At 49.7% G+C, this 11591-nt stretch overlaps 1 protein-coding gene across 3 annotated transcripts; it reads right to left on the bottom strand.

The window, feature by feature from the left end:
* Nucleotides 1–788: 788 nt before the first annotated feature.
* On the bottom strand, nucleotides 789–11018 carry VPS11 (VPS11 core subunit of CORVET and HOPS complexes). 3 transcript variants are annotated; one of them, XM_047071160.1, is made up of 16 exons: nucleotides 10811–11018; nucleotides 10079–10227; nucleotides 9851–9986; nucleotides 9156–9319; nucleotides 8162–8409; nucleotides 7269–7470; nucleotides 6707–6858; nucleotides 5468–5654; nucleotides 4690–4836; nucleotides 4378–4566; nucleotides 4109–4270; nucleotides 3744–3883; nucleotides 3457–3659; nucleotides 3162–3333; nucleotides 1421–1643; nucleotides 789–1294 (listed from the first exon to the last, which is right to left on the bottom strand). In XM_047071160.1, exons 1-16 carry the CDS (start codon nucleotides 10995–10997, stop codon nucleotides 1130–1132), a joined length of 2826 nt encoding a protein of 941 aa, XP_046927116.1. In that variant the 5' UTR covers nucleotides 10998–11018; the 3' UTR covers nucleotides 789–1129. The 3 variants fall into 3 exon arrangements, with proteins under 3 accessions (XP_046927116.1, XP_046927117.1, XP_046927118.1); XM_047071161.1 differs by having other exon boundaries at nucleotides 10079–10186; nucleotides 10739–11011; XM_047071162.1 differs by lacking the exon at nucleotides 10811–11018 and adding an exon at nucleotides 10702–10784 and having other exon boundaries at nucleotides 10079–10250.
* Between the last annotated feature and the right edge of the window lie 573 nt (nucleotides 11019–11591).

Raw genomic sequence — 11591 nt, 5'->3', positions numbered from 1 at the left:
AGTGCCCACGTGCTAACTACCACCAAGGAACTGGACACCCATTCGCGCCTCAGGCCTTCACAACAGCTATACGCGATGTTGTCATTCCTAATGTACAGACGAAGAAACAGGTTCAGAGGAGGTAAGAGACAACCTAAATCAAACTAGGATTCAAACTTAGGTCAGCGGCCCCGAAGTCTGTATTCGTAGCCACTGCAAATACAGTTGTACTCTCCCTTTTCCACATACTACCTAAACTCTAAAGCACAATGTCCGAGTTACTTTTCAGCTGAGTAACAAGTAAGAGCAGTCTTCCGACACATTTGTAGGCAGACACGTAGCCACACAAACTTCAATGGGCAGCTTCCAAGAGGTAGGAAAAAAAGCGTTTCAACCAAGGCCCTTCTATCTTATCACTTGGTACTAAATCCGGGAAGACACCAACCTATGCATAATGAAGGCAGGCTCAAACCCCAGGATTCCCACCAGAATCTGCCTCCTGCTTGAGTATTTTGTGCAAACAAGAGCCACTGAGACCAGCCGGACTAAAGAGCAGGCGCTAGTCTGGGGGCCTTGGTCCAGGTTGCTCCTGGAGCTCAGGTACCAGGCCTTTCGTCACTGAGGCTCTTCAGTAAACTGGTCTACTGGAGGCCACCAGCCCCACCCATTACTGGAATGAGGTCTTGTCAACATAATCTTCAAAGAACCCTGCAAGAAGGGAATTGGAGTTCTACAAGAGCAGAGGGAAAGTACATCTTGCACAATTAAGAATCACCAGGAAGTCCCCAGAACAAAACCTTCAACCCCCAAACCATTATATTCTTTTATTTATAGACTCTGGGAGCAAGGACCCAAGCACAGCCTGGTGCCCTTGGATAGAGAACAAAGCAGCTATTGTCCACACTCAGAGGTTGCTGAGGTACCCTCCCCCGCTGGTCTGGAATGATCCACACTGCTCAAAAAGTCAACAGGAGGAATGGCGGGCTGGCCGAAGAAGGGAGAAAAAGTCCTCTTTAGTCCTGAGGGCTATGGCATCAGATCAGGGTGGAGTCCTGGGCATGTCTGCCTGACTCCTGTGCAACAGCCCTGCCTCTGTCCCCCATGTCCCTACTACTGTGCCTCCACTATCACACCCCTTCCCCTGAGCTGTTTAAGTGCCCCTCCTGGAGTGCATGAGCAAGTCCCGCTGCAGCCCAGCCTCCAGGCTTGCAGTCAGCCTGGCCGTGGGAGGGTCGGTCAGCAGAGTCAATTTGTTGAAAACCCCTCGGCCGAAGTAGTCAGCAATCACAGAGAAGCTATCGTTGGAGCACTTGAGCTGCAGGGAAAGAGGAGAGAAGAATCAGAACTGCAGGTGTCCTGTCCTGAGGAGGAGGAAAGAAAAGAAGCGAATGCTCCCGTGACTCTCCGTGAGTGGGGCAGTCATCTACCCACTCATGCCCACCTGGTGCTGGAACTGATCATGGAGATCGCGTTTCTGTTCCTGGGCCCGGATCATATCCATGACCTTCCGGTTTTCAGGGAGGCAGGTGGGGCAGTCGGCATCACTTTCCGAGTAACTCTCAAAGCAGTGCTGGTGGAAGGAGTGGCCGCAGAGAAAGTGGACCGAGGGCAGCTCCAAGGCACTGTTACAGATGCTGCACTTGGTCTTCTGGAAAATCTTCGGACTGCAGGCAAGGGAGACCAGAAAGGAGTGGCAAAGAGTGGGGGCAGAGCCAAGAGCCGGGTGCAGAGAGAAGGTGGCTGGAGTCGATGAGGGGTCCCTGTCGAGGGACTACAAGGTCTTGCTCTTAACCACCAAAAGGGAGTGAAATGAGGATGCCGCCCGGGCCTGCAGAGTCTCAGCGTGCTTCCAGCAAGTCCGGCTAACCGGTTCAGTTTTCACAACCACCACTAAATTGTCTTTCACGGTTTTTAAAAATTTTTCACGTTTGTTTATTTTTGAGACAGAGGGAGCACACACACACGAGTGGGGGAGGGGCGGGGAGAGAAGGGGACAGAGGATCCGAAGCAGGCTCCGAGCTGACAGCAGCGAGCCTGACACGGGACTCAAACCCGTGAACCTTGAGATCATGACCTGAGCTGAAGTCGGACACAACCCGAGTGAGCTACCCAGGCGCCGTTTTTTTGTTGTTGTTTTTAATTGAAGTATAATTAACATACGTTACATTATTTTTGGGTGTACAACATGGTGATTGACAAGTCTGTGTGTTGCGCTATACGCTCACCACAAGTGTACCTACCATCTGTCACCACACAGCACCATTACCACACCGACTACGTTCCCTGTGCTGTACCTTTCATCCCCGTGACATTCGTTCCACAGCTGGGGAACTTGTACCTTTCAGATCTTTACTTAGACGTGATCCTTCCAGTGAGGACTTTCCTGGCCACCTTATAAATGAGTGCACACACACACACACACACACAGCACCCCACTCCCCTTCTTAAACTAGTTTTCTCCTTAGACCTTATCACCATCTGACATACTATAATATTTTGTTGAATGTATTCAGCGCCTGCCTACCTCTATGTTGTAAGCTCCACATGGCAGGGCTTTTTTCTGTCTGTGTTAAGATCAGTGCTTGCCAGGGTGCCTGGGTGGCGCAGTCGGTTAAGCGTCTGACTTCAGCCAGGTCACGATCTCGCGGTCCGTGAGTTCGAGCCCCGCGTCAGGCTCTGGGCTGATGGCTCAGAGCCTGGAGCCTGCTTCCGATTCTGTGTCTCCCTCTCTCTCTGCCCCTCCCCCGTTCATGCTCTGTCTCTCTCTGTCCCAAAAATAAATAAACGTTGAAAAAAAAAAATTAAAAAAAAAAAAAAAAGATCAGTGCTTGCCATCTGACTCCTGATTTTAGCTCAGGTCATGATCTCACAGCCCTCCCCTGCTCTCGCCCTCTCTCCCTTTCCCTCTCTTAAAAAAAAAAAAAAAAAAAAAAAAAAATGTGTCTTTAGAAAAAAATACAGACTCATAAAAAGAAAAACACCTGCTGCAAGTTAACATCCTCCAAAAACCTAATAAATAACGATCTATGGAATAAACCATTCTTTGGAATTCTTCCATTAAAACAGATCTTCAAAAATGCAAAGTTTGAACACATTTTCATACAATCCTCTATGAAAAGTATTTAATGACACCCAGTGAAGAACAAGATTATCCCCCCTCCACATATCTAGTCGCCAAGTACCTCGCCTTGAGCTCCTGGATCTCCTGGCGGATGCGGGTGGTCTCCTCTCGGTACCGTCGCACCCGGAGCTCGTCCTGTGCAATCTGCTGGCTCTGTTTCTGTAGTTTTTGGACCAGGTAGTCCCGGATGACAGACAGGGTGGCTGTGGAGTTGTGGGCCAGAGTCTGCACCACTGAGATTGGGCCCGGAAGGAAACAAGACAGTGAACCGAGCAGCACCCTCTCGATAGAATGGAAGCGCCCCTGCCCCAGAGCTGTGGGCAGCCTGCACCCCTCCCTACCGCCCTCTGAAGTACCTAGAAGCGGTGGCATGAGGTTCTTGCTCTCGATGTGCTTGAGCACGGCCGCCACATACTCCTTGCAGTCCTCCTCCTTGCGGGCAAAGTAGCTGAGTGCCTGCTCCCACAGGGACGGCTCCTGCTCCCCGTGGCGCTCGCACACAGCAATCACCTGCCGGTACTGCTCATGCTGCATGTGGTAGTGCATGATCTGCTGGAACCTGGGGCCGGGGCAAGGCGCACCTCAGTGGCTGTCCCTGGAAAACCGGATCCTCCCCCTTCCCTGAAGTTGCCCCAAATCTTACAGCTTCCCCTGCTCATAGAGGTAAAGGACCCCATCCTGGAAGTCGTGCATCTGGCAGAGGACCAGGGCCTTGTCAAAGACGTCGCAGAAGCGGCCGCTCTTCAGCAGGGAGATGGCCTCTGCATGAAGCTTCTCTTTGACCTAGGGAAGGAGGGTAGAGTTGCTGGGCATAAGGGGGAAAAAAATCACAAAGCTCTCTTGTGACAAGGCAAGTCAACTGCCTCTTCGATCGCCTCTTCACGGAGGAACCAGTTAGCCCCCAAGGGTGAGGGGTCACTGGTCTAAAGAATGCAGCAAAAGGCAACCACAAAAGATGGAAGGGCTGTCTTTTCTCCAGCATCTGCTGCAGCTTTCGCCAGGCCTCACCTGTGGATCTTTCTCATGGGCCCAGTTCTGTAGCCGCAGCTCGAGGAGTGTGTCATAGATGCCCTGCGGGGAGTCAGGCTGTACTTCACTCATGTGTTCTAGGAAAGCTTTCAACTCTCGAGGGTTGTTGGCAAAGATGGGGATGAACTCCTCTGAGTTGGCCTAGGATGGCAAGGGAGGAGAGAGGAGGCCGAGTGAGTGGGTGTGGTATCCATGAGGCCCCGGAAGTGATCCCTGTTGTCCAAAAGCCATTCTCCTTGACGTCTCACCCTGCAGCCTGGAGCCTCCCTGTCACCTCGGCCTTCGAGGCTAGGCTGATAGTCGGTACACAGTCCCTTCAGCAACTGGGTCGTCTGCTCTGGTATGTGGTGCATGAGGATCTTGCCATAGCGTTTCATGTTGCTCTCTGCCTGCTCAAAAGGCAGCTTGCCGATGTACCGAAGGGCTTCCTGATAATTCTGTGGAGAGGTAAGGGCAGAGTAAGCGCATGCTCCTGCCTTCCCACCAGGAAGTACTTTCATCATTCCGGGGATGTCCTGGAAAAAGAACAGGTCTCTGTCTGGGTCAAGAGTCTCACTTACTTTAATGTCCTCTAGCTGAATCTTTAAGTACCACTCATGATGTGCATGGTTCTCAGCCAAGTAGAGGGCATGGGAGTAGTAGCCAGCCTGCCGGAGGACCTTGATGGCTGTCTCCACATCAAAGTGGACTTCGCTCTCACTCTTGGTCTGCCAGGGAGACGTCAGACAAAATCATTCACAGAAAGGTTGTGGTTGGAGAAGGGAGAGGAAACCTGCATCTGAGACCAGATTCTTTTTTTTTTTTTTTTTTTTTAACACAAGCTCTAGGCCCAATGTGGGGCTTGAACTCACGACCTGGAGATCTAGATTTGCATGTTCTACCAACTGAGCCAGCCAGGTGCCCCCTGACAGATTCTTAAGATAACAATAAAGTTGCGGCCGGGAGGGTTGGAGACAAAAAAAAAAATTAAAGAAAGTCCACGGTTTTAAAACACTAGGTTCTCCTACTTCTCAGTAAGGTTTTAAGAGCTAAAGTCTTCCTCTTCCCCTACTATTACAGGGACACCTCTGGGGACCCAGGGGCCCACCACTGTTAATTCCCTGAGCTTACATACCCTCAAAAGTTCAAGCATCAAAAAACAAGAGGGAGACAGGAGAGAACTAGCAGGAAAGGCTATTCCTCTTCCCAGTTTATAGACCAGAGGGTCCTGGTCCCCAAATAAGGTGAGCCCTTTCTTCTCCCTGCATCTGCTGAAAAAGGGGCAAACCCTGGTAAAGCCACCTCCCGCTCAGTGGGGCCCTCGGGGAATCTACCACCACCACCACCACCACCCTGCACCTTGATGAACTCCTCTAGCTTCGAACTGTCCTTGAGCTTGGTATAGCAGTTGAGCAGCAGGGTAGTGTGGTCAGCATTGGCCAGGGACTGCCGGTGCAGGGTCTGTAGGTAGGCGGTCAGGTTGTGGATGCGCTGGGCATCCAGAAACTTGCGGATCACATAGGATGGCTCCAACTTTCCAATGGTTCTAGAGAGACACGTGCATCAAACAGCATCTGGATCAGCGTACTTCTCTTTCATGTGCCTAGGCATCACTTGCAGATCCTCAGCACGTCTGGGGGGAGGCCTGTGAATCTGTATTTCTAACAAGACCTGGATGATATCAATGCTACTAGACTGTAGACCACATGAGATGCAAGGCTAACACAGCACTGGTTCTTAAATATGGCTGAAGATAGGAATTCTAGAAAGGTAGAGAGGCCAGACAGGTTCACACCACCTCTTAGTAGGGCAGAAAATTTCAAGAATTAGGGTTTCTTCAAGGGAAGAAACTGTAGAAGCCAAGAGATGAATACCCTTTCCCTTTAAAGAATCAAATCAAGGGGCGCCTGGGTAGCTCGGTCGGTTAAGTGTCTGCCTTTGGCTCAGGTCATGATCTCATGGTTCATGAGTTTGAGCCCCCCATCGGGCTCTCTGCTGCCAGTGCAGAGCCCGCTTCAGATCCTCTGTCCTCATCTCTCTGCCCCTCCCCCACTTGTGCTGTGTCTCTCAAAAGAAACAAACAAACAAATCAGATCAAAATGAATTTTTTTTTTTTTAAACTAAGCTTTGTGCCCAATGTGGGACTTGAACTCATGATGCTGAAATCAAGAGTCGTGTGCTCTACCAACTGTGCCAGCCAGGTGCCCCAAAAATGAATAGTAACAAAGGCCAGCCTAAACAAGAACGGGTGCCTGGCTGGCTCTGTCAGTAGAGCATGTAACTCTTGATCTCTGGGTTGTGAGTTCAAGCCTCACATTGGGTGTGAAGCCTACTTAAAAAACATAGATACACAGGTAAAAACAAAATAAGGTTTAAAACAAGAGATACTCATCAGCTCCACTGCACCCTGGTCATGTAATATTTGACCCTAAATGTTCCCTTTACGGTGAACTGTACCAACTTCTCACCCAGGCCATCACAGTTTCTGCAGGGAAAAAGAATGGCTCCTTTTGGTGGAGTCCACTCCCCTAACCCAAGTCCAGGTGTTAGTCTATCTGGCTGCATTCAGAGCTATATCCTAAAGCACCCAAGACTAACCGGATATACTGTTGAACAGCCCCATCGTGGTTGCCCTTGCTGTAGAGATGGTCCCCATACTGCATGAAGATCTGGGCCAACCCATCACTATCTAGGTGCTGGCTCTTGGCCAGGTTAATGGCCATTTCAAATAGGTTCTTCTTAAACAGCATCTGCAAGGGGAGAGAGATTAGAAAATTACTAGAAGCAGTCCTCAGGAGACACCCTACCAGAAAGCAGCTACAACACACAAGCCAGACGGTCCTGGATTTCTGATCTGCCTAGATCCTAGACAGGGCAAGACCTCTCAGATACCCCGAAGTCCAACATGGCCTTACTTTCCAAGGCTCTCTGCAGACAGAATGGACCCTGAGAGTGGACTCAGGCTCTCAGCCATTACTTTACTCTTAAAACCTCATCCCAGGCCATTTACCTTGTAATTCGGCCCTAAAGGAGCTAGGTAAGGCTGTGCCCCAAAGGGAAGGAAACACCCTGGCCAAGGTGACTTGGCCTCCAAGAGGAGCCTGTTCCTACACCTGCGTCTGGGTGCCCGTGGCCAGCTCTGGAAATCTGGTGGCCTTGCCTCCAGTTTGGTCTGTGTGTCCTTCTCCTGCAGCGCGTGGACCCGCCCATCCCGCGTCAGCACGTACAGGGAGCCCCACTCAGCAAGAACGTCCACTACGTCCTCAAAGACGGCACTATAGGCTATGAACTTGTTGCACAGGTCGTAGATGTTGAGGATCTGCTTGTCGGAGCTCTGGGAGTCCCTACTGGTAAACTCCGACCTGTGTGGGAAAGAAAAAGCACCGGCTATTTGCACCAGCTCCTCTTTCCATGACAACTTTGGTGCTGCCTACTCTGCCCAGAACAAATCACCCTCTGGCCCCTCTAGCAGCATATCCCATAAATGCAGCATTGCATGGGCAGTTGTAGGAAGAGAACACATAGACCTGATCGTACCTTTCAGGATCCTACCATTAACATAAAGGGTGGCTTAAAAAATTAAGAACATCCAAACACCCATTCATATAATTAGCCCCTGGTATATGTGAGATACTGCGCTTAGTGCTGACTGAAGATAAACACTGACACGGATCATTTCCATCATGAGGAAGAGCCTGCCACCCCTTTTCAGGTGGCTCAGAATAAAAATACTGTGTCCTGCATTCCCCAGCCCTTTATAGCTTCTCCACTGCTCATTTCCTTGTTCCGCCACCCAGTGTGTTTTGACTGAAGAGTAAAAAAAACAAAAACAGGTCAAAAATTCCCTGGGGCGTTCTAGGGCACTTAGCAAATACCTGTAGCAAAAATACATTTTTTCAGTAAAAATGTTACAACTGAATCTAAGTGTGAGGACAATGTACAGAAAACCAAAGTAGCAGACTGACAGGATTGGGGTATTAGGATTTTAAAATCATGCTAATTCTGGCGAACAAGTGGAGCCTTCTCCCTTTCCCTTCCCCATGGAGTCCTTACTTGGGAGAAACCTTCCGGTCACGGGAGACAATGACAAGGTAGCCTCTAAACCAGTGAGCAATGAGTTTATGGCCCTCGAAGGCAAAGCAGGGCCCACGTTCATCAGGCTGGTACAAGTAGACACATTCGTCTCCAGCCACTATGAACTGCAGGTCCTGAGAAGGGTCGCTTAGAGCTGAGCAGCGCAGGCCACAACCATGGGTGTCCAACTCCACACGAGGGTAGTCCTTTCCAGAAACTATATAGGACTGCAAGAAGAAAGGCGTTAACAGGCTCCCTTTCAGGAGGGGGCATCTAAGCCTTCCCAAAGGTATTCCCATCTCCATACTGGCTCTCTTTCTTTTTGACTCTTAGCACCCTAACACTTTCCCTGGCTCCTTGCTTTGTCCATTACCATCACCCACATTTTCTCCCTCTGTGTGTATGGTCACTAACTACAGGAAAACTGCCACTACAAGAAATGCAATAATTCTGAACTTTTACCAAGACCATACTTGGGAGTAGACTGTTAGAAATTAAGAGCATCAGACACCAACAAAGTAAAATACCTTGTCCGATGTTACTTAACAAGTTAGGGGAAAAAAGCAGGTCTTTCACTACAAGCCCATTGTTCTTTTCCTAACTCTGACTCTTCCTTGCCTCTTAAGTGAAAAAATAAGGGGCGCCTGGGTGGCGCAGTCGGTTAAGCGTCCGACTTCAGCCAGGTCACGATCTCGCGGTCTGTGAGTTCGAGCCCCGCGTCGGGCTCTGGGCTGATGGCTCAGAGCCTGGAGCCTGTTTCCGATTCTGTGTCTCCCTCTCTCTCTGCCCCTCCCCCGTTCATGCTCTGTCTCTCTCTGTCCCAAAAATAAATAAACGTTGAAAAAATAAAACATTAAGCTGGGCAAATGACTCAAGGCTACATGATGAAGAGTTTAAGAACCCTGCCTCTCATCATTTCCTTATCGTAGGCCCCTTTCTTGCCTGCCCCTAACAGTGCAGGCCCCCATCATACCTGAACATTCTCAGTTGTCACAACAAACAAATGAGTGGTCTTTCCTGCTTGGCGAAACGCCAGTCCAGTAACAGGATAGTTGCCCTTGTGCAGAATCTGGGTCTTGCTATGCCGGTCCCGTGTGATGTCTCCTTTGTTCAATGTAACACTGCCATCTGTGAAACCTGTAGGGGACCAGGAAACAGCACTTCATTGAGGCTGAAAAGATCAGGGAGCACAGAAGGGGAAAAAGACCATTTAAGGCACTTGTTAGAAGTGATAAGCTTTCAGGGTGCTTGGGTGGCTCAGTCAGTTAAGCATTTGACTCTTGATTTCGGCTCAAGTCATAACCTCATGGTTTGTGGGATTGAGCCCTGTGTCGGGCTCTGTGCTGACAGCATGGAACCTGCTTGAGATTCTCTCTCTTTCCCTCTCTCTCTCTGCCCCTCTACCTGACTCGTTCTCACTCTCAAAATAAATAAACTTAAAAAAAGAAGTAACAAGCTTTCTCCTTATATCTAACTCTTCCAATGGTTAACATAAAAATCGGTGCACACAGGCTCTTTTTCAAAGAACGAAACTAAATGCTTTCCCGCTCAAAGGCCTTAGTTCAGTATAAAGTGGTCTCATTAAAACAATGAAGACAAGCTGCAAAAGCAACTCTGAAGAAAATCTATAAAAACCACGGAGTGTTAGCTTTGCCTTCTTCCGCTTACCAATGGCCATAAAGTTGAGATTTTCATGGACAGTCAAACAAGACACAACAGTTGGCTCTGTTCCTGGGATGGCAGGGAAGATGCGAGTGCAGAGTGGATTGCCACCATCTCTCTTTTCCAGGTTCCAGATTTTTACCTGTGAACAGACCTCAGATATGTGAATACTACTCACCCTCCAACAGCCATTCCCAGGGCCTGGGCCTTTCCCACTTCCTTTCTGGGACTCACCAGGGGGTTGATGCCTTCTTCATCTTCACCAACAGATGCCAAAATATTGTGCTGCTTCAGCTGATATAGGTGTGTCACCCGTAGTTTGTAGGCTTGGAAGCCTGTAAGCTGTAGAGAGCGGGGCAAGAACCAGATTTGGCCTTCCATATGTGTAGAATAGTCAAGGAACCTCCTTTCCAAAGAGAGAGACTTCTATTTAGACCAGATCCCAGACAACTACTAACATATATTATTTAATCTCTCTCAAATTTTCAAGAATTTCTCCACATATTATCTCCTAAAAGTTCTCCATCTTAAAAACAGTGAAAACGGAGACCAGAGTTTAGTAGCAACAATATGAAGAACAAAGCAGCAAACTTCTAGTCTCATGTATCTCCTTGCCCACAATTTGGGCAGGAGAGATCATGCCACCTTACACATTCATCTTGTAAAACCAACCTGCATGCGCTGTTTAGATCTTAAAAATAACCTTGCCAAACTGGTATCTTACAGCTCTTTCACAGAGAAGTAAATGGAAGCCCGAAGAGGTTGCCTTGCCCACGATTGCTCAGTTGGCAACAAGTTACAGAACGGACTTCCTCCTTTCTTCCCTCAGGCCACAGAAGGAGCCACTGGGCGCCCACCTAAAGGAAAGTGTCACGTAACACGAACCCCTCTGACCGACAGATTCCATCCCAGCTGGATCTCTTCAGGGATCCGGGGAGGGAACAGACAGCTCCAGAGGAAGGATATCTCCAAAGACGAGGCTCCCTCGGCCTGAGTCGCAGACAGTGATGCCAGGAGGAAGGCAAAGGAACTTAGAAGCAGCGGGCCCTGAGGCAGGTGCAGCCGCGGGAGCAGCCCCATCGTTGCCCAGCGGCTCCTTCACCAGCTCCTTGTCGAAGAAAACGAAACGCCGCCACTGCAGGTAGGCCGCCATCTTGGCCGAAGGTCCCCGCCTCTGGGAGAGAGGTCATGTGAGAGGGGCGGGAGGATCACGTGAGCCGACGGCTTCCTGGGGCCTGAGTGCACATGCGCCCTGGCGGCCAGGTGACAGCTTCCCGCGGCGGGGAGAGTGGGCGGGGCCGCGTGAGGTAGGACTCCCCGCCGGTCCCTCGCCCCGCAGTTGGCCTGTTTACCGGCTCTGTACCTGCGCTGGCTAAAGTGCTTCTGAAGTGCTGGACCCTTCACCTCTTTGAGCATCAGTTTCCTCCTTTATTAAATTCGTGGGCACTGAAGGACCAAGATGAGGAATATCACACGCCTTAATTGTAACCCACTGTGCTCAAGCAGATTATGACCTACGACGGTTTTGAGGCATGAATAAACCAATGTATATGAAACTGGCTTTTCAGCTGTAGGAGCGGAGACATAAAGTTAGAAGTTTGTGTCTGCAACGAGATACGGATTGCGCACCACAATCAGTGTCTTACGTTCATTTTTGTGTCCCTCTGTCAGTGTGGCATGAATTAGACATGTAAAATCTGTTTCTTAACGAAGCTAGGAAATACTTGTGGGGCAGGAACTCTCAAGA

This window comes from Lynx rufus, unplaced genomic scaffold (genome assembly GCF_022079265.1).
Source record: "Lynx rufus isolate CCGP_SWC_20201006 ecotype Redwood Valley unplaced genomic scaffold, mLynRuf1.p SCAF_9, whole genome shotgun sequence".
NCBI lineage: Eukaryota > Metazoa > Chordata > Mammalia > Carnivora > Felidae > Lynx > Lynx rufus.
Note: the sequence above shows the minus strand (reverse complement) of the source record. Positions and strands in the feature narration are given on the sequence as shown.

Bases quoted from the DNA above. Each gene is read 5' to 3' on its own strand.
- VPS11 (XM_047071160.1), bottom strand. From the start codon at position 10,997: ATGGCGGCCTACCTGCAGTGGCGGCGTTTCGTTTTCTTCGACAAGGAG. The intron at 5,655-6,706 runs GTTAGTCTTGGG...GTGTCTCTCTAG, and splicing joins GCTGTTCAACAGTATATCCG to AACCATTGGAAAGTTGGAGC. The intron at 4,837-5,467 runs GTGCAGGGTGGT...TCTCCCTGGCAG, and splicing joins AGCTAGAGGAGTTCATCAAG to ACCAAGAGTGAGAGCGAAGT.